The 23,869-nt window shown below is 35.2% G+C and overlaps 1 protein-coding gene across 3 annotated transcripts in view; it reads right to left on the reverse strand.

Annotated features, from left to right (window-relative positions):
• Positions 1-23,869, reverse strand: part of ACER3 (alkaline ceramidase 3) — a 187,496-nt gene that overhangs the window by 104,453 nt on the left and 59,174 nt on the right. For 2 of the 3 annotated variants that reach the window (XM_036860117.1, XM_036860119.1), the window contains one exon: positions 11,548-11,658. In XM_036860117.1, coding sequence (XP_036716012.1) covers positions 11,548-11,658 — 111 coding nt within the window. Of the gene's footprint in view, positions 1-11,547; positions 11,659-23,869 lie in introns of those variants that run through there. The other variant, XM_036860118.1, reaches the window with a different exon arrangement.

Raw genomic sequence — 23,869 nt, forward strand, 5'->3', positions numbered from 1 at the left:
TCCGCTTCTCACACCATTTGTTTGTTAGTATCAGTATGAGCTTGTGCATTTTTTTTATACCATGTGTTACATAACCCATTACAGTCATTTTCCATTTGGAAGCTCAAATTTTCACTTTGGCCAAACTGTCTTCTGTGTCATTTTGACATTATTCCCTCATTTTTTGAGCCCTGTCTTACTTTCTGGAGTGACAAGATGTTCCAGACTCATCTTGCGCTTTCCCTGCCTTATCCCAGAAATGAGGCATTTCTCCAAGAAGCCTTAGCTCCTTTTAGTGAGGAAAGATTTTTAGAAACCAAGGTGTGGGCACTAGGTGTGTTCATTGCTACTTAAGACTCATTGCTTCCAGACCCTTTCAGAGGATAGAACATGTGAAATCTTTTTTTATTTTTAATCATGCTGATACCTCAGATTTCAATGTTCTTTCAGGGTTCTTCCTTGCCTTCCTCCATCCAAATTTGTATCTCCTTCTTCTACATGAGAACCCTAGCCCCCAACAATATAAATATATTTCCACATTTGCTTAATTCTAAAATGCAAAGATAACTTCAGAATTGCTATATTCATACCATTACTGACAATAAAAAGTAAATAAATAAATACATAGTAAATAAAGTTAGTAAAGTAAGGTTCAATATCTCACTGAATTCTCTTTCTGTTTTCAAATTGGGTATATGAGAAAACCATTTCAAAGTTAACTGGATTAATGGATTAACTTTCCTCTTATGTGGTTATGTTCTCTGTTTGATAAAGAGTACAATACACTTTAAAAATTAAGACTTTCTTTTAGAACAGTTTTAGGTTCACAGCAAAATTAGGCAGACGGTACATATATTTCCCATATAATGCCGGTCCTCCTCACCCCCCCCCAACCCTCTGGCTTCCCCCATTATCACCCCCCCCACCAGAGTGGTACATTTGTTACCATAGATGACTCTACACTGACACATTATTAGCACCCCAAATCCATAGTTTACATTATAGTTCACTCTTGGTTTTGTATATTCTATGGGTTTGGAAAAATGTATCCACCATTACAGTATCATACACAATAGTTTCATGATCCTAAAAATCTTGTCCTCTGCCTATCATCTCTCTCCCCCCCAACACCTAGCAACCACTGATCTTTTAACTGTCTCCACAGTACTGTCTTTTCCAGAATGTCATATAGTCGGAATCATACAGTATGTAGCCTTTTCAGACTGGTTTCTCCCACTTAGTAATATGCATTTAAGGTTCCTCCATGTCTTTTCAGTTTGATAACATACTTCTTTTTGGCATTGAATAATATTCCATTGTCTAGAGGTACCACAGTTTCCTAATCCATCCACCTACTGAAGGACATCTTGGTTGCTTCCAAGTTTGGGCTTTACGAATAAAGCTGCTTTTGTGTAGGCATAAGTTTTCAACTCCTTCGGGTGAATACCAAGGAGAGTGATTGCTGCATAGTACGGTGAGAACACATTTAGTTTTGTAAGAAACTGCCAAACTGTCTTCCAAAGTGGCTGTACCATTTTACATTCCCACCAGCAATGAGTAAGAGTTCCTGTTGCTCCACATCCTGGCCAGCATTTGGTGTTGTCAGTGTTCTGAATTTTGGCCATTCTAATAGATGTACAGTAGGATCTTATTGTGGTATTAATTTGCATTTCCCTGATGACATATGATGTGGAACAACTTTTCATATTATTTGCCATCTGTGTATCTTCTTTGATGAGGTGTCTTTAAGGTATTTGGTCCATTTTTTCAATCAGATTGTTTGTTTCCTTATTATTGAGTTTTACATTTATATTTTATGTACAAAAAAGTTCTGTGTGTATTTTGGATTAACAGTCCTTTATCAGATGTGTCTTTTGCAATTTGTTTTTCTTTGTATTCAATTTTAGGGTCTCTCTTCCTAATTTCCCCAACTCCTGTTCTGGTTGATCTAATTATATTCTTTGAATATGTGAAATCATAATAAGGTTGCAAAAATAAAAATACAAAAGGGTTTACTCAGAGAAGTGTCACTCTCTCCTCTAGCCTTTCCACCCACCCCCCTGTAGAAACTAATTTCATTATTTTTCTGGTTCATGCTTTCTATGTCTCTTTTTGAAAAACTAAGCAGATGTATGTATATTTGATTTCCCCTCTTTCTCCAAGAAAAAAAATTATATACCGTGTGTGTGTGTGTGTGTGTGTGTGTGTGTGTGCGCACGCACGCACGCATACTTTTACATGCTGCATCTTTTACTTAACAATAAATCCTGGAAATCACTCCATATCAGTTCTGAGTCATTCCTCATTCTTTCTGTATCTTCATAATACTCACTGTGTAGATTCACCAGTTTATTCAACCAATTTCCAACATATGGGCTTTTAGGTTGTTTACATTATTTTGTAATTAAAAATAATTCTGTGATAAATAATCTTGTGCACATTTAATTTTGAATTACAGGCGATATATCTTCACAGAAAACTTTTAAAAATGTGGTTGCTGGACTTCCCTGGTGGCGCAGTGGTTAAGAATCCGCCTGCCGATGCAGGAGACACGGGTTCGAGCCCTGGTCCAGGAAGATCCCACGTGCCGTAGAGCAACTAAGCCCATGCACCACAACTACTGAGCCTGTGCTCTAGAGCCCGTGAGCCACAACTACTGAGCCCACGTGCCACAACTACTGAAGCCCGTGTGCCTAGAGCCCGTGTTCCCAACGAGAAGCCACCACAATAAGTACACGGACCACAATGAAGAGTAGTCCCCGCTCACCGCAACCAGAGAAAAGCCCACATGCAGCAATGAAGACCCAATGCAGCCAAAAATAAAATAAGTTAAAAAAAATAATAAAAAAATTTAAAAAATAAATGTGGTTGCTGAGTCAAAGGGTAAATGCATATATAGTTTTGATATTGACAAAGTCACCTACAAAAATTTTGCATTCTCACCAGCAATGTGTGAAGAGTACCTATTTCTCCCACAGCCTTGCCAAGAGTGTGTTGTCAAGTGTTTCACTTTTTGTCAATCTGATAAAAGAAAAATAATGTATCAGTGTAGCTGGATATCTTTTCTTATATATGCTGGCTATTCTGTAGTATCTTTTTTGGAGAATATTCTGTCTTTATTTCTAAAGGATGTCCTTTTTATCCTCAATATTTAAAAGTCATTTTTGTATCAGGGATATTAAACCTCTATCCTTAGTGTATATCACAAATATTTTCACAATTTGGTCTTCTGCTTTGGACTTTGCATATGGTATTTTTTGCCATGCCAAAGGTATGGTTGGCTAATTTATTTAATTAGCCAACATTTTATTACATCTGGATTTTGAATGATAGTTATAAATACTTTCCCACACACTGAATATAGAATAATTCACATATTTTCTTCTAGTACTTACAAGATTTTAAATCTATCTATCTATTTTTGGCTGCGTTGGGTCTTCGTTGCTGCATGCTGTCTTTCTCTAGTTGCGGCGAGTGGGGGCTACTCTTCATTGCAGCACGCGGGCTTCTCATTGCAGTGGTTTCTTTTGTTGCGGAGCACAGGCTCTAGGCGCGTAGGCTTCAGTGGTTGTGGCATGCGGGCTCAGTAGTTGTGGTGCACGGGATTAGTTGCTCCACGGCATGTGGGATCTTCCCGGACTAGTGCTCCAACCCATGTCCCCTGCATTGGCAGGCGATTCTTAACCACTACACCACTAGGGAAGTCCCACAAGATTTTAGTTTTTACATTTAGGTCTCTAATCAATTTAGAACATATTCACATGTATAATGTAAGGTATACATCTATTTTATCTTTTTCCAAATATCATTTATTAAAATATTCATCTTTGCTCCAATGCTCAGAGATGCCATCTTTACCATACACTAAACTCTAATATGGATTTGGGTCTATTTATGCTTTTTCTTTTAAATTCCATTGTATTATCTATCAAAATATCTGTACTCTACTATTTTACTGAGGCAGGTTTTGCAGTATGTTTTAATATATAGGCGGATTAGTACATCCTTCTGGCTCTTCTTTTTTAAAGATTGCCTAGATATCTTTGCATGTTTATATTTTAATATGAACTTTAGTATCAACTTGTTTAATTAAAAAATACTTATTGGGTTTTTAAAATTATTTATTTATTTATTTATGGCTGCGTTGGGTCTTCGTTGCGGTGTGCGGGCTTCTCATTGCAGTGGCTTCTCTTGTTGCGGAGCGTGGTCTCTAGGCTCACGGGCTTCAGTAGTTGTGGCTCGCAGGCTCTAGAGCGCAGGCTCAGTAGTGGTGGCGCACAGGCTTAGTTGCTCCACGGCATGTGGGATCTTCCCGGACCGGGGCTCGAACCCATGTACCCTGCATTGGCAGGCTGACTTGTAACCACTGCGCCACCAGGGAAGCCCCCTACTTACTGGTATTTTTATTAGTATTATTTATTAGATATAACTGACATTTTTCAGTTTTCTTAAGTTATTCAAGAACAACTTTTCATTTGTTCAGGTTTACTTTCATGTCTTTCAGACGTGTTTTAAGTTTTCTTAATATAGGTTTTACACATATCTTGTTAAACTTATTTTTTGATATTTATCCTTTTGGATGTTATTTTAAATGGGATTTTCTTCTCTATTATATATCTAATGGGAGATTGTTTGTACATATGAAGGCTATTGCTTTTTGTGATCATTTTAAACCTAATACTGAACTAAATAGTTTTATTGTTTGAATAATTATTGTTTGCTTGATAACTGATTTTCTAGGCTAGAGTTTTCAGGAATACCATGATAGCTGTAAATAGAGATAGTTTTCCTTCTTTTCCAGTCCTTAATCATTTTCTCTGGTATAAATGCATTGATTAATACTTCCAGTACTTTGTTAAATAGCAGTGGAGACAGACACACTTGCCTTGTTTTGACCTTCATAGGAATGCTTCTAGGGCTTCCACACTGAGTAAAATGCTAGCTTTAGGACTGATGTGTGTATATTATCATGTTAAGACAGGATTGGTGAATTTCTGTTTTCTTTAGTTTTTCTTTTTAAATCAGAAATGGTTGCTGAATTTTGACAAAGGCTTTCACAGCATCTATGGAGATAATCACGTGGTTTTTCTTCTTAAATCAATTAATATAGTAAATTGCATGAATGGATCTCCTAAATTTGAATTGTCTTCCATTCTGGGAACAAACTCCATTTGTCTTGGTGTTTTATTTCCCTAATGTCGGACTAGATTCTGTTTACTATTTACTACTTTTAAAAAGAAGAAAACAGAGAGTTAGATAAACTTACATATCTTGTTTAATAATACAATTCCCAAAAAATCTTTTAAAACCAAAAGATGTTTTGTCCTTTAAGTTTGGCACAAATTCATTTGATAGCAAAACCTGACCTAATTGGACATGAGGCTATTTATAGTGATTATTTAGCCTAGTTACTGTGAATATTCACACGTTAAGCAGCAATATGGATATGTTCACCTACAGGGTGCTGTCCCAGGTTTTGGTGGGCTTAGTATACTATAGCAAACACAGTCTATTAACTTTCTAGAATTCAAAAACAATATGAGTTCAGAAATACTTCTGGTCCCAAGGATTTGGATAAGGACTTGTTAATGTATATTAGTGATGTAATTGGAAAACATTATAAGAAAGAAATTGAGCTCAAGGGCTTTCTCTGAACTTCAGAGAATGAACTTTATAAGGATGACTTTCCATGAAGAGATACTGATACAAAGAGACCTGTCTAAAAATTATCCCCCAACTTTCTTCAGTTGGAAGAAGGTTACAGGAAAAAATAATTTAGAAAATATGTTCCTCCATATATTCACAAGAATATTAGAAGAGGGCAGATTACTGTATGTGGAATAGTTTCTCAAATCATCGTACCTGTATAAAGATCAAAAAATAACTTTAGGTCTTTAACATGCAAAGGAAATCACTTAATAAGACACGGATCCTTGTTAAGAGAGAACAGAAAATCCTCAGACTCAGAGTGACAAATAGGATTCATCTAATCTTGAACAATCAGGAGTGGCTGCCTGGATTCTACCTGTCAAGGACAACAGGAAAAGTAGTTGTATTCTACTAGAGAAGAGTTATAGCACCTATACATGTTAGCACTGACATATATATTTTTTTGTTTATTTGTTTGTTTGTTTTTCTGCTCTATTTTCTTTCTTCCTTCAACACCACCTCTGAGATGTAAGGACTAAATATCCCTCCTTCTTTCACACAGTGTGCACATTCCTCCATTTCCTGTGTCCACTGGTTTTTATTTTTTAAACAAGTACTGAGATATACCACTAAATTCACTCATTGTAAGTGTACAGTTTTAGGAGTTTTAGTAAATTTAAAGAGTTGTGCTACCATCATCACAATCCAGTTCTGTGATAACTCCATCACCCCCCAAAGTTCCCTTATGCCTATTAGCAGTCAACATCCACTCGAAACCCCAAGTAACTAATTATTTGTTTTTAACTCGATAATTTTGCCTTTTCTAGAAATTTCATATGAATAGGATCATATAATCTGTGGTCCTTTGTGTGTTTTGGTTCCTTTCACTTGACATAATGTTTTTAGGGTTCATCCGTGTTGTTACATGTATCAGTAGTACTTAGAAAAAGTATCATTCCTTTTTGTTTGCTAATAATTTACTTAGCATATCTGCACTGATATTCATTCACGATATTAGTCCTTAATTTTCTTTTTTATGGCATTTTTATTAGGTTTATATAACAATGTTGTTTGCCTCATAAAAAGAATTTGGAAGTTTTCTTTCATTATCTGTGCTTGAAAAAATTTATGTAGCATTGGGACTATCTGGTCTTTGAAGGTTTATTGGAACTCTCTGTGAAACTATCTGGACCCGGTACTTTTGTGCAGGAATTCCTTAATAAGTTACTCTATTTCCTATACAGAAATTGGTCTGTTCAAAGCTTTCTATCTTTGGGGTCAATTTTGACAAACTGTATTTTCCTAGGAAATTATCCAATTCTAAATTTATTTATTTACATAGAGGGTAAAAATTTTTTTTTCTTGTTTCAGTGGATATTTCCTCTTTGTCATTTCTTATTTTAATGTTTATGTTTGCTTCCTTTTTTCTAAAGTTAGCTAGTTGTCTACTTTTTCTTAAAGAAAAATAGATTTTGATTCATTAATTAGAACGTTTTTCTGTTCTCTATCTTGTTACTTTCTGCTTTTATCTTTATAATTTCCTCCCTTAAACTTTCATTTGGTTTATTTTGCAGTCTTTTTCTTGCCTTGTGAGTTGGGATTTTAATTAATTTTTCACCTTTAGTTTTTATCTTTTATTATTTAATTGTTTAAGCCTATGGATTATCCTCTGATGGCTGCTTTACATAAATCCCCATAGATTTTGATATGCAGACTTTTTGTTACAACTGTATTTTAGGACTCCTATAATTTCCATTTCTATTTTCCCTTTCAACCAAGAGTTAACAGAGGATTTAAAATTTCGAGGAAGAGTTTTTTTATGGTTTGAATTTGTTGTTAATTTCTAGCATGGATGCACTGTGACCAGAGGATGTTGTTTTAATATTTCTACTTAACAGAACTTACTGTTTTGTTTTTATGAATGTTCTATGTGTACTTCAAAAAGAGGGTATATTCTGTATTATAAGGGTGTAAAGTTCAGCATAAAGCCATAAGATCTATTTTATTGGTTATGCTCTTTAGGTCTTCCAGATATTACTGATATATTTTGTTCACTTCATCTGTCTGGTACTGAGTGTGGCATATTAAAATCTTCTATTATTCTTATGTTTCTATCTATTTCTCTTTGTATCTCTTGTAGTTTCTGCCATATAATAGTGGTGGTTGTGTTATTTGGTACAGAGTTATTAAAAACTTGTATTTTCACTTTGAATCATGGCTTCAACATTAAAAACATCCTTCTTTGTCACACAATGCTTTTTGAAGGGAATTCTACTTTATATGATATCAGGATCACTACCCTTGCTTTCGTATTATTTCTGCTTCTAACTTTTCTGAATCACTTTTAGTTTTAGATGTGTCTTTTGTATATAGCATAAAGTTCAATCCTAATTGCTGATCAAATTCAAAAATCTTTTTCTTTTGATATTAAGTTAAGCTGATTCATTTTGATTCATAGGACTGATGTTTAATCTCAACTCTGTCATATTGTTTCATTATAATAGTTACATATATTACTTTATATTTAATGTATTTCTCTAAGTGAAATGTCTTTTTTGCACTTAATTCTTTTGGTATTTAGAAAAGAGGCTTTTTTGGCCTAGGGGTTACTTTTGTACTTATGCCTTTTATAGTACCCTGAGTTCTCCCCTTTTTTTTCTTAACCTTTTACTATTTAGTTTGTTACTTTTAGATCATATTCTTCAATACTCAACTTACTACATAGGCAATAGTCAATGAACTTATTCTACTTTGCCCTTTCCTTCTCCCATTTAAAAAACTGCATTCTCTCTACTTTGCCAGACCATATAATGTCCATATACTATTCTTCAGTCCTTATCACATCTGTTTTAGTCTTAGATCTATAGTTAAATGTGTTAAATGTTCATCATCAGACATTTTGCCCAAGTTCGCCCAGTCTTCTCTTAGTTGGATGAACATCATTCTCTAGTACAATGCATTCAGTAGAACTTTCTGTGATGAAGGCAATGTTCTATATCTGCACTGCCCAATACGGTAGCCATAAGCCACATATGGGTACTGAGCACTTGAAACGTGGCTAGTGTGACAGAGGAACTGAAATTTGCGTTTTATTTAATTTTCATTTATTTAAATTTAAATTACCACATGTGGATAGCAGCTACTAAATCAGACAGAGCAGTACTCATGGATTCATCAGAAGGAGTCATGTGTACAGTTTTCAATGAGTACTTGTATGTTTAAAACTGTCTTTCTATAACCTGGATAACTGAAAAACAATTTGGTTGGAATATAAAATCTTTGGTTTGCACTAAAAATGCAGTTCCACTGATGCCTTTCTTTTTATGTTGCTGATGAGGTCTAGTGCCAGCCTAATTTTCTTGCCCTTATAAGTAGTCTGGTCTTTTTCCCTTGAGCTGTGAGGATTTTTTTCATTTTTAAAATCCAGTAATTTTACTAGTCTCTTTCAGAGTTGACCATTCCAAGTCAGTTTTATGAGACAAAATGGACTTTTCAATATCTAGATTTGGGTCTTCTTCCATTTCCAAAAAGTCTTCTTTCAAATTAATCTGAAAATTACAATTTTAAATATAAGATCTGTTTCATTGTTTTATTTTCCTTCTTCAGGGACTCCAATTACAGTTGTATTGAATCTTCTTAGTCTGTCTTCCATTTCAATCACTTTCTCTCTGACCCTTTTTATTTCTTTATCTCATTTTCATTCTCTTGCTTCTCTGTCTTTCTTAAATAGCCCTTGTTAAATACTCAACACATTGTAATTCAGGCTTAATTTCTTTCCTAAGTTTAATCAATTCTAATTTTATTTATTTTGGGGGATGAGGAAGCTATTTCTGTTATTACTTTTTATTTTTTTAATTAATTTTTATTGGTGTTATTAGTTTTTAAATATTTATTCATTTATTGGTTTGAGGCTAATTCAGTTAGGAGTATTGTGCTGCAGTTTCTTTCTGCTTTATAATTAGTGGTGGGGAAAGAACATCCATGAGCCAAAAGGTATTGATTCTCATTTTCTGTTTTTTTATTACAGTAGCTTTGCATGGATGCAGACTGATTTTGTGGGGGGTCCAATTTATGGAAAGAGTAAAGGTTTGGGGTGGCTTAAAAGATTTCAAGTTCAAGCCTGCCCCCTTCTGAATAATAAAGGTTAGTGTCCTTTTTCATATACATTTATTTGTTTTGGTGGCAGGGCAGGGTGCAGGGAGAAGGGTCTAATGTATTTTATAGTTGTTTTGTTTCAGTAGGATCTTAATTCCTCACTCTAACTTCCTTCTTTCTCTACACTTACACATCTCCAATGGCTATCTTCCTCTTTCTAGTTATTTCTTTCCCAGAAGTAATACCTTTCCCAAACTGCCACTTTAGGTCTTGTACACTTTCAAGTCCTTTACTATGTACTTTAAAGTACTGTGTACTTTATCAAGTACTATGATTTACCCGGTCTCATAATGTTTTCAGAAATTTTGCATTTATCATGAAGCTTTCTCTTTCTATTGGTGTTTTCTCAGATTAAGCTCTCAACTCTTCTCTCCTCTTTTCCATATAGTTTTTCAAACCTCCCCAAGTCTAAAACATTAAAGACAGTTCTGCTAGAATGTGGTGTTTATTTCTTGTTTAAAAATGATTTGACATTCATGGTATTATTTTTCTCTTAGTAAGGCTGAAAGTGTGGGCTAAGTGTGGTTTTATTTACTTTCCTTCTTAATCTGTATGGTTTTCTAGAAGGATGAGTGGACAAATTCTAACTCAGGAGGGCAGTATTATCCTAGTGCAACCTTGAAGTCCCTCAAATCTTTTTATTCTTATTGTTATTACTGATTGTGATTTGTTGGTATTTTATAAACATTCTTAAAACATCCCAGGAATTAAAGCAAAGGGCTAAGTTTGTGGACAAGTCTTCCTTTTGAAGATGAATGAAGTAACTTTCTCAAAACACCACATATATGAGAAACAGATTCAGAAATTAAACTCTCTCATATGCAACGACTAATATAATTATATAAAATCTGATATGATATACTATAGCTTACAGTTTTGTGGTAATTAGAGGTCCTTTCTGCCCATGTGTAAATAATATCTACCTTGAACTAAAACAAAAGAAATTGTGTTTAACTTAGAAAGTTATATAAAAGAAGCAAACTAGAATCTACTTTCTTTGCTATTTTTGTCTTTATGATGATAATGCAAGGACATGAAAGAGTGATTTTCCCATCTTAGGCTCTGGTAAAGTTCACTCATCCCTCCATGTAACATATATTGAGGACCACTAACTTGCCAGGCAATAGGGATACAAAGATAACTAAGACACAGTCCCTGTCTCACAGACAAGTAGAGGAACAGGAGTAAGTTGCAGAAGATCAGATACAGTAGAATATCCTTTACAAAAAGTTTTAAAATATGTGAATGATATTTTTCATATTTTTAAGGATATATACATATATAGTATAAACACAAAAACATGTGAGAAAATGATAAATTCAGTATAGAGGTTAACTCTAGCAGGGTGAGCTGGGAGGAAGATGGGAATAAAATCAAGCAGGAGTAGAAAGGGAGCTTCAACTTTATCTATAGCAGTTTATTTCTTTAAAAAAGAAAAAGTAAAAACTGAAACAAATATTGCAAAGTGTTAAGATCTGACAAAGAAGGATGGTGAGATACATGGATATATTTGTTATATTATCCCTGTTCTTTTCTGGATACTTGAAATATCTTGTTATTTTTTTTTAATTTATTCAAAATACAGTTCAAATACTGGCAAGATTTGTGGAGTTTTAATTCAGAAGTTTCAGAATATGCTCAAGTTGTATAATAAACAACACAAAATTGAGAAACAATTTTAGGAAAGAATGAGAAAAACAGTCTGTCTGAATATGGTACATCATCTCTTTTCACATCATTTTTTAGATGAAGTGTTATACATACCTGTGAGTGCTAAATAGGAAGCAATGTACCGCTTTTCCAGTCCACCTCTAATGCTCTGAATTGCACCAAAAATTGGAGGTATAATCATAATCAGGTTACTCACTGTATTCCCTATAGAAAAAAAACACACACACAAGAAGATAATGAGATTAATCAATACTACTTTAAATAAAGATATACACAGTTAGCCCTTAGCAAAAATTAAGCAGGTGACTTCTTAGAAAGGTGATGGAAAGATATTTACAAGGTGCTAAAGGAAAATAGTTCTCTACTCAACAAAAATTTCTTACAAAAATCAAAGTAAAATACAGATACCTTCAGACAAATGAAACTAAGAATTTTCAACCAGAACATCCACTAAAGGAACTTATAAATTCTCAAGGTAAAAAAGCAAAAGAATCTCAGAAAGAACCTCAAAGATAAGCAAAAAGTGAGTTGGAAAAAGCAGCTTACACCAATGCTACTGAAAGGGTGGTCCATGGATAACAGTATGACAAGATAAAATACAGAACTGAGTTAATTTGTCTCTTGAAATGAATGACAACAAATCAGAGCGTGCATTTTGCATCTCTTCTTAAACTTTAATTTTTGTGGCAATGTTTTTAGTTCCTAGTTTCTGTTTCTAGTGAACACAAAAGGCAACGGATCTTGATGTGATTTTTGATCCTCTCTTTACAAAAACAAAGCTGAAATATGAATAGCAAAGAAACAATAGAAACCGTAATAGCAGAAATAAATAGTAAAATGGGGAAAAAGATGGCTAAACTATTTTGTATATTGATTCTGGGTAGTATTTTATACATTTATTCTGGGAATATAGTGGCACAATACATTCAAAATTCCAAATTTGTGATTTTCAACATAGGAGCTGATATCAGGACAAATATTAATTAATGGACATATACAAAACACTCTACCCTACAACAACAGTACATACATTCTTCTCAAGTGCACATGAACATTTTCCAGGATAGAGCATATGTTAGGCCATAAATTAAGTCTCAATAGACTTAAAAAGGCAGATATAAAGTATCATATAAAATATCTCCTCCAATCACAAAAGAATGACGTTAGAAAAAAATAACAGAAGGAAAACTGGAAAATTCACAAACCTGTGGAGATTAAACAAAATATTATTAAACAACCAATGTATCAAAGAAGAAATCAACAACCAAATTAGAAAATACATAAGAGATGAACTAAAATTAATACACACATACCAAAATTAATGGGATGTAGTAAAAGCAGTGCTGAGTGGGAAATTTACAGCTGTAAGTGCTTACATTTAAGATCTTCCAGGTGAAATGAAAGAATGTTACTTAGTAACATGAAAATATATGAAAATGTATAACACACTGGTAAAGCTAAGCATAATCAAGTTCAGAATACTGTAATACTGTTATATGATGGTGTATTAATCACTTAAGTCTAGTACAATGAAGAAAGGACAAAAGTATTAAAAATAACTACAGCTACAATAATTTGTTAATAAATACAAAATAAAAAGCAGGTAAATTGTGATATCAAAATCCTAAAAGGGTGTAGTAAAAGGATAGAGTTTTAGTATGCAAGGTTGCTATCAGTGTGAAAAAGACAGTTATATCTATAAGTTGTTTTATGTAAGCCTCATGGTAACCACAAAGCAAAAACCTACATTAGACACAACAAAAGATTGTTGTTGGAGGGAATCAAAAAGGAGGGAATTGAAGTATACCACTACAGAAAATCGTTAATTCACAAAGGAAAGCAGCAAGAAAGGAATACAGGAACTACAAAACAGCCAGAAAACAATTAATAAAATGAAACTAGTAAGTCCGTATCTATCAGTAATTGCTCTAAATGTAAAGGAGTTAAATTCTCCAATTAAAAGGCATACAGGGACTTCCCTGGTGGCACAGTGGTTAGGAGTCCGCCTGCCAATGCAGGGGACAGGGGTTCGAGCCCTGGTCCAGGAAGATCCCACATGCCATGGAGCAACTAAGCCTGTGTGCCACAACTACTGAGCCCGTGTGCCTAGAGCCCATGCTCCGCAACGGGAGAGGTCACTGCAATGAGAGGCCCGCCCACCGCAGTGAAGAGTGGCCCCTGCTCGCTGCAACTGGAGAAAGCCCGCGCACAGCAGCGAAGACTCAACGCAGCCAAAAATAAAACAAATAAATAAATTAAAAAAAAAAAAGGCATACAGTGACTGGAAGGATAAAAAAACAAGATCCAACTACATGCTCGCTACAAGAGATTTACTTCAGCTTTAAAGACGTACATGGGCTCAAAGTGAAATCATTAAAAAAGATATTCTATGGAAGTAAAAACCAAAAGAGAGCAAAGGTAGCTATAGTTATATCAGAGAAAATAGACTTTAAGCCAAAAACTGTAACAAGACAAAGAAGATCATTATGTAATAATAAAGGGTTAATTCATCAAAAGGATATATCAGTTGTAAATATATATGTACCTAAATCAGAGCATCTAAATATATTAAGCAAATATCAACAGATCTGAAGGAAGAAATAGACCACAATACAACAATAGTAGGGGAATTCAATACCCTACTTTCAACAATGGATAGAATCATCCAGACAGAAAATCAACACAGAAAAGTTGGATTTCAACTACACTTGGAACCAAATGGATCTAACAGACATATGCAAAACATTCCATCCAAGAGGCAGCAGAGTACATATTTTCCTCAAGCACACACAGAACATTCTCCAGGACAGATGATATAATAGGTCACAAAACAAGTGTTTGAAAATTTAAGAAATCTGAAATCATATGAAGTATCTTTTCTAACTACAATGGCATAAAACTAAAAATCAACAATAGGAGGAAAACTAGAAATTCACAAATATGTCGAAGTTAAACAACACACTCCTGAACAACAAACGGGGCAAAGAAGAAATCAAAAGGTAAATAAAAAATATCTTGAAACAAATGGAAATGGAAACACAACATACCAAAATTTATGGGATGCAGCTAAAGTAGTTCTAAGAGGAAAGTTTATAGTAATAAATGTCTATATTAAGAAAAAAGATCGCAAATAAACAACCTGACGTTATACCTCAAAGAACCAGAAAAAGAACAAACTAAGCCCAAAGTCAAGAGAAGGAAAGAAATAAAGATCAGAGTGGAAATAAAGAAACTAAGAGCTGGTTTTTTGAAACAATAAACAAAATTGACAAACTTTTAGCTAGACTAACTCAAAAAAAGAAGACTCAGATAAATAAAATCAGAAAAGAAAGAAGATATTAAAACTAATACCACAGAAACACTCACTGGGGAAAGGTTAGTCTCTTCAATAAATAGTGTTGGGAAAACTAGATAACCACACACAGAAGAATGAGACTGAACCTCTATCTTACAAAATGAACTCAAACTGGATTAAAGATTTAAGCACACATGAAAAACATGCTCAACAACACTAATCACCAGGGAAATGCAAATCAAAACCACAGTGAGATATCATCTCACACTTGATCGCTAATTATTAGAGAAATGCAAATCAAAACTACAGCGAGGTACCATCTCACACTGGTCAGAATGGCCATCATTGAAAAGTCTACAAATAACAAATGCTGGAGAGGGTGTGGAGAAAAGGGAACCCTCCTACACTGTTGGTGGGAATGTAAACTGGTGCAGCCACTATGGAAAACAGTATGGAGGTGCCTCAAAAAACTAGAGTTGCCATATGATCCAGCAATCCTACTGCTGGGCATATATCCGGACAAAGCTATAATTCAAAAAGATACATGCACCCTTATATTCATAGCAGCACTATTCACAATAGCCAAGACATGGAAATAGCCTAAATGTCCATTGACAGATGAATGGATAAAGAAGATATGGTACACATATACAATGGAATACTACTCAGCCAGAAAAAAGAACGAAATAATGCCATTTGCAGGAAAATTAATGGACCTAGAGATTACCATACTAAGAGAAGTCAGAAAGAGAACGACAAATACCATATGATATCACTTATATGTGGAATCTAAAATATGACAAAAATGAACTTATCTACCAAAACAGAAACAGATTCACAGACATAGAAAACAGACTTGTGGTTGCCAAGGGGTAGGTGTGGTGGGGGAGGGAGGGATTGGGAGTTTGGGATTAGCAGATGCAAATTATTACATAGAGAATGAATAAACAACAAGGTCCCCCTATATAGCACAGGGAACTATATTCAATATCCTGTGATAAACCATAATGGAAAAGAACATGAAAAGGAATATATATATATATATATATATATATATATATATATATATATGTATAACTCAGTCACCTTGCTGTAAGCAGAAATTAACATAATACTGTAAATCAACTATACTTCAATGAAATAATTTTTTTTAAAAAGACAGATAAGTTTTGGCAAGAATGTGGAGAAAAGGGTTGTAAAACGTGTGTTGGTGGGATGTAAAACGGTATAGCCACTACATAAAACAGTATGGAGGTTCCTCAAAAAAATAAAAATAGAACTACCATATGATTCAGCAATCCCACTTCTTGGTATATATCCAAAGGAAATGAAACAGGACCTCAAAGAGACACCTGCACTCCCATGTTCATTGCAGCATTATTCACAATGGCCAAGATATGGAAACAACCTAAGTGTCCATCAACAGATGAATAGATAAAGAAGGTGTGGTATATATATACAACAGAATATTATTTCAGCCATGAGAAAGAAGGAAATCTTGCTGTTTGCAACAACTTGGATGAAACTTGAGGAAATTATGCTAAGTGAAATATGCCAGAGAAAGACAAATACTATATGATATCACATATATGTGGAATCTAAAAAAACCAAACCCAGAGAAACAGAGAATAGAGTGGCAGTTACCAGGGGCTGAGGGTGGGGGAAATGGGGGAGATGTTTTCAAAGGATACAAACTTCCAGTTACATGACTAACAAGTTTGGGGGTCTAATGAATAGCATGGTGACTACAGCTAATAATACTGTATTATATACTTAAAAGTTGCTGAGAGAGAAGATCTTAAATGTTCTTAACACAAAAAAGAAATGGAAATTATGTGACGGGATGGAGGTGTTAGCTAATGCTATGGAAGTAATCATTTTACGAATATGTGTATCAAATCAACAGCTTGTACATCTTAAATTTATATAACGCTATATTTCAATTATACCTCAGTAAAGCTAGAACAAAATCCGAAAGGATCAAACTATTTTCAAGTAACTTAACTGAATCCTAGAACAAAATTCAAGCCTATTTATGGTAATACAAAAAATATCCAGGACCCAATAAGGTAAGAAGCACAATGTCTTACATCCAATTAAAGATTAGCAGGCAGGGAATTCCCTGGCGGTCCAGTGGTTAGGACTCCGTGCTTCCACTGCAGGGGGCATGGGTTCCATCCCTGGTCAGGGAACTAAGATCCCACTAGCTGCATGGCACAGCCCCCTCCCCAAAAAGATTACCAAGCATACAAAAAGGAAGGAAACCAACCCAAAAAAATACTCAATTGAAACCAACCCAGAACTGATACAGATGTTAGAATTGGCAGACAAGTATTAAAACAGTTCATATAAGTCTAGAAAATACAAACTAACCTATACTATAGTGTCAGAAAGCAGATCAGTGGTTGTGGGTAGGGCTGGGGTGGAAGAGACAGCAGGATGGAGAAGGACTTATAAAGGGACATGAGAAAACTCGGAGGTGATGAATCTGTTCACTGTCTTGATTGTGGTGATGGTTTCACATGTGTACACATACGACAAAACTTAATTTGTACACCTTAAATAGGCACTTTCTATTGCATGTCATCTATACCCCAATATAGCTGTTTTTTTTTTAAAAAAAGTTTTGCCTCTGGGGATTAGAATTGGAGGGTAGAGAGGAAAGAGTTAGGAAAGGGCACTGCTTTCTGGTTTCGTTACAAGTCTTTTAGCACAGGCTGGATTTTTATCTATTTTTAATGCATTACTTTAATAAAGTAAAAGTTAAAGAAACTTTTAGAAAGGGAATAAAATAGTTGGGGATAATTTCACAGATGTGATAAGATTTGAGCTAGACCCTGAAAGGAGAGAAAGGAACAATAAAATCTACTGAGCCTATTATTAAGGACCAAGTACTGGAATTCACATTTTACATATGCTAACATTTGCTTTTCATAACAATATTGTGAAATATTATCGCCCAATTAAACAAACAAAGTCAGGCTACGGGATTATATAATTTTCCCAAATTCTCACAATAAGCAAATGGTGGAGCCAAGATTTTATTCCAGGTCTATCTGTCCTTACAGCCAATGTTCCTCTCCCTAAATGCACTAGCACAGTGTTTGCACAAAGAAGATCCTTATTAACATTTAAAAAATTATATCAAAGAGTATTCTATTCAAAATGTTTTAAGTAAATTCCAAATTATACAAATAACAAAGTAATTTGCCTAGGTGAAGTGTGAAAATATAAGGTGGAGAGCCAGGCAGATTGAAATATATATATCCAAACAGCAGTTATCAATAACTTTAAGTAAACCTGTGGAAGATGTTGAATATTATGCCATTTAGGAGAGCCCTAGGATTCAAACTAATGAAAATCTTTATTGATGACTGAGATAAAGGAAATGAAACACGCCCAAAGGTCCAGATAATATTAAATTTAGCTGAGATGTCAATACTCTGGAAGTCAGAAATGCATTTCTGAAGGTAGAGGATATGGGACGGTCCCACAAACTACATTAAACTCAATTAAGGATAACACGAAGTTTTACATATTAGAATGAGGAATTGCAGACCACAAATACAGGCTACTGTGACAGACAGAATAAGGACAACTCTGAGAGAAAGATCCAAAACAGAAAGATGACAGTAGACTATTCTTGGGGGAAAAATCTCAATATACTACCTTAAAGCAATACTTAGAGGTAAAAATGGAAAGAGCTGGATAGTGACCATCCTACTTCTCTCTGCTTTAATTCAGCTTCTTTTCAGAACGCTTACGTATTTGTGGAACCCTACTTTAAACAAAATAGAGATCCTAAGTACTGAGAGAGATACTAAAACAAAGAAATCATTTACTTAATAAATAAAACGTGTCACATGAGGAATTGCATAACTGTCTTCAAATATCAACTTCAAAGTTTAAAGAAATGTTAAACTAAAGGTGAATGAGGCTTGCTATGGCTATAAAACATCAAAATTAAATTCAATGAAGTTACAGAGAAGCATATTTCCGCTCAATACAAGGTAAAACATTCTAAAATTAGAGCTGTCCAAAAAAAAAAAAAAGTAACAAGACCATGGACTTTTGGGGCAGGGACCATGTCTTACTCATATCTGTATGCTTTTGACTGGCACAACACCAAGGACAGAGCAGGCACTCAGGAAAGTCTGGTAGAATGAATAAATTCATATATGCATGCTTACTGAAACCTGAGTATAGCAGTTTCTCCTTTTATCCCCTGGTATTATTCACAAAATTACGTGTTTCTTACTTTTTTGATTTAACAATGGTTATAGTAGATGGTAGCTTGTTTATTTTAGCATAACTTCACTCTTTTTTAAAAAGTGACAAACGTTTATTGTAAAAAATTTAAACAATTCAGAAAAGTGTAAAAAAAATTAAATCATCAAATATCCTAACACCCAGTGATTATCATCATTAATATTTGTTAAGGGACTTCCCTGGTGGCGCAGTGGTTAAGAATCCGCCTGCCAATGCAAGGAACATGGGTTCGATCCCTGGTCCGGGAAGAGCCCACATGCCACAGAGCAACTGAGCCCATGTGCCATGACTACTAAGCCTGCGCACAGCAACTACTGAAGCCTGTGCGCCTACAGGCCGTGCTCCACAACAAGAGAAGCCACCGCAATGAGAAGCCCATGCATTGCAACAAAGTGCAGCCCCCGCTCGCCTCAACTAGAGAAAGCCCGTGCACAGCAACGAAGACCCAACGCACCCCCCCAAAAAATAAAAATTTGCTAAGTTTTACATATACAGAGAGAGATGAATGCATGGGAATTAAGAAAGAAAAGACAAAGTTTTAAAGGCTATTAGACATGTTCTTCTTTTATAAAAATGTTTTAACAAAAGAAAGTAAAACTGAGTATGAAGCAACTGAAAGATTAGAGTCCTGATTTTTACATGGTTAATTTTTATAGCATATGCAGCCTTGCCATGAAACAAAGAAATTCACACTCCTAAACTTCCTCCCACCTCCCTTCCACTATGTACTGATTTTTATTAGTCATATCTACATTTTCAAGGACTATATATTTCACATTGTCAAGGATTTACATTTAGTTCTGCAAACCACATTTTTCATCCTTGTTTTTTAAAAATAACAGATTTATCAAGATATAATTCACATATCGTAAAAATAACCCTTTTCATGTGTACAATTCAGTGGTTTATAATGTACTCACGAATTTGTGCAACCATCATCACTATCTAATTTTCGAACATTTTCATCAGCCCAAAATGAAACCCCAGACCCATTAGCAGTCACTCCCCCATCTCTTCTCCCCAAAGTCCTTGGTGACCACTAATCTAATTTCTGTCTCTGGATTTGGCTATCCTGGACACTTCATATAAATGAAATCATACAATAGGTAGGCTTCTGTGTTTGTCTTTTCTCAGTTAGCATAACATCTTCAAGGTTCATCCATGTTGTAGCACGCATGTGTCCAGAACTTCATTCTTTTTTATTGACAAAAAGTTCACTGTATGGATATAACACATTTTGTTTATACATTCATCAGTTGGACATCCGGGTTGTTTCCAACTCTGTGGCTATTATAAATAATGCTGCTATGAACATTCATATACAAGTTTTTGTGTGGTCATGTTTTCAATTCTCTTTAGTATATACCTAGGAGTGGAATTCCTGGGTCATATCATGATTCTATGTTCATCTTTGTTTTTAGTCTCAGGTATCTATTTAAATGGATATAGTGCCAAACTCCCGTCTTTTTCCCCATGGCTTTTCTTTCCATTTTGCCTTTGTTTTTTTTTAAACCAAGTTTTACTTGTTTAGATTTCATCATTCATCTTCATATAGTTTTTTCAAGGATTTATATGTGCTGTATTCCCTGACTTCCTGAGTGCGTGAGAATATTGCCTTTTACCTTTATACTCAAAAGATAACTTAGCTATAAAATTTTGGGGTCTCTCTTTCTTTCAAAAGTTTGTAAGTACTGTGCTGTTGTCTTCCAGATTGAATATTACTATGAAGAAGTTAGAAGCTAGTCTGAACTTTTCCCTTGTAGATGACTTGCTTTTTTGCCTGCACTCCCAATGAATTCTTTCTTTATACTTGAATCTGTGTATTTGAGTAGCCACTGGGCATCCAGATAAGATAGAGATGCTATACCCACTCTATCTCTATATAAAAGTAAGTAAATATAGTATTGAAGACATTTTTTACTCAAGTCAGACTGACAACTTGAACCTGTAACTGCCGCTGTGATGCTACACATATAATTTACAATAACCTCAACATGTCACATACCTAGATACAAATCTAACAGAAGATGTGCAAGACATAATACTAATATCAATAAGATTCCCAACAGGTTTTTTGGGTACAAATTGATAAACTGACTCTAAACTTTATATGAAAATTTAAAAGGCCAAGAAGAGCCAAGACAATCTTGAGCAACAACAAAACTGGAATATTTATACTACTAGATATAAAGACCTATTAGGAAAGACAGATAAACAAAACAGTAGAACAGATAAGATTCCAAGAACAAACTAACATTTACAGTCACCTGATTTATGACAAACATGACCCTGCAGTGCAGTATGAAAAGGACACTCTTTTCAATAAAGGGCACTGGATCAACTGGATATTTACACAGGAAAAAAAGGAATCTGGACCCCAACCTCACACTTCTTATACAAAAATAAATTCCAGATGTACTGCAGATCTAAATGTGAAAGGTAAAACAGTATAATCTTTAGAAGAAAACATGGGAGAACATCTTCACCACCTTGGAGTGGCAAAGAATTTTTCAATAGGACACAAAAAGGATGAACCACAAAAGCAAAAAGACAAAAAATGTCAAGAAGCTAAGACAATAAAATCAAGAAGAATAAAAGGTTGTTTTTATTTTTATTTATTTATTTATTTATTGGCTGCATTGGGTCTTCGTGGCTGTGCGTGGGCTTTCTCTAGTTGCGGTGAGCGGGGGCTACTCTTCATTGCGGTGCGCAGGCTTCTCACTGTGGTGGCTTCTCTTGTTGCGGAGCACAGGCTCTAGGCACGCAGGCTTCAGTAGTTGTGGCATGTGGGCTCAGTAGTTGTGGCTTGGGGGCTCTAGAGTGCAGGCTCAGTAGTTGTGGCACACGGGCTTAGTTGCTCCGCGGCATGTGGGATCTTCCCGGGCAAGGGCTTGAACCCGTGTCCCCTGCATTGGCAGGCGGATTCTTAACCACTATGCCACCAGGGAAGCCCAAAAGGTTGTTTTTTAAAAAGCTGATTTAAAGAAAAATAGATGCAAAATTGCTTTGTAAATAAGGAGATATATGCATACTAGCTAATTTAACTTTGCTGAACAAAAAGAATGCACAAAAAATTATCATGGACTGAAAATTTTTGGTTAAAAAATGCTATCAGCCTGGGTCCAATCAGGAGCGATAAGCCACAGAGTAATTTGAACAGGAAAAGTTTACTATAAGGAATCATTAACTATAAGAGGGAACTGGAGTAATGAGAGATTGGCTAGTAGTAAGTAAAGAGAACTCTACAGAATATAGGAAGAGCAGATGTAAGGAACAGCCACCTACTCCTAAGATGGAGACAACACTAAAAGAAGAGGTCTCAGCCAAGGCTGAGATGCAGACCCTGTGGGAGAGGGCATGACCACAGCTCAACAAATAGCAGAGAAGTTGCTGTGATGCCACCCCTGCTGACCTCAGTGAAAATCCACCCTTAGGAACTTGTCTTTAATCTGCCCTCTGGGATGCGGGGGAAAGCTGATCACCTGGAGTGGGGAGCTACTGGCCACTGGGTGCTGCTGACTGCAGTAATGCATGAGCTGGCACTGGAGAAACTGAGCAAACTTCAGGATCTGGCCATTGTATGAGACAGAGGCTGGATGAACCACTGGCACTGCAAGAGCCAGGCACTTAAGAAGCCACCAAGCCAGCACACAACCACCACGAAGGAAAACTCTTCCTCTTGCAACGTCTCTCCAGCGCCCCCTACTGACAAAGCTTAACATCCGGCTAGTTGGCAAAGGAAACAAATTTAAAGGGCCCAGGTCCATTTTCACAGAGCATGAGATAAATGATGAATTTGGAGCAGAGAGGGAATAAATTGATAACTATTACTGATAACAACTATAAAACTTGTTTTTACCAAAACATATGTTTATCATTGCTGGGTCAAACTATGCTTGATGAGGTTTCCCCAAGCATCAAAATAAGAGAGTCTTAAGATGGTAAAGTGATGGATTTTTTCTCTTCTTTTTTTCATATTTTCTACAATGTGGTTATATTGTTCTTGTAATTTAAAATTAAAATATTAATAATATAAGGGAATGATAGAAAATAAAGGCTAAATTTCTTCTATAAGAGTTTAATTGAGTTTGGGGTGCTTCCAGAAGATTCAATTAAAACAGGGTTTTTTCCAGAAATGAAAACTAGAGATTCATTCATATACCACACAGTAGTGTACTAAAACATGAAAGTAAGAAAAATCTTTTTTTTTCTACAGGGAATCCTGTTTTGATATGAACTTATGGGATTTAAAAAAAAAATCTGAAAACCATATTTTTATACTCCCAAACACAGTATCTCTGAATTTTCCCCTCAGTACAAATTATGGGTGAAGCTGACGACATTTCAATAATTTCAAGATTTCTTAACAGGTAAAGCCATCTTTTAGCAAGTGAAAAGAAAACTCAAATATCAAAAGTATAAGAAAGAAGGTCAGGGGGAAAAGGTAATGTGCAAAAGAGTAAGTTTGAAACAACTCTGAATGAAGATGCAGTAGGAAGATGTTTGCCTCAGCCTGACAGTAGGTGGAGCTAGTGTGCTCAGCAGTCTTAAAAGTGCTCCCAAGTTTGGCAAAATACATAGAGCCCTGGGGCAACCAGGTAGACAATTTAGAGCTCAGTTGTATTTACAATTGTGTAACCACCACCCAAAAAAATAGTAGCATTAAAACCTGGTGAAGCTGAAAAAGTGATCTATACTGCTTCATTGCCACTGTGAGGATCCCTCCTGCACAGTCAGCAAATGAGCTAGATGAAAGCAGTAACTGGTTTGAGCCTGAAAGCAACCCAGTACTTTCCCCAAAGCAAGTTCATTTTGTCAAATATTTTATTGTTTATGCAAGTGCTCAAATAA

This window comes from Balaenoptera musculus, chromosome 8 (genome assembly GCF_009873245.2).
Source record: "Balaenoptera musculus isolate JJ_BM4_2016_0621 chromosome 8, mBalMus1.pri.v3, whole genome shotgun sequence".
In the NCBI taxonomy this organism is placed as follows: domain Eukaryota; kingdom Metazoa; phylum Chordata; class Mammalia; order Artiodactyla; family Balaenopteridae; genus Balaenoptera; species Balaenoptera musculus.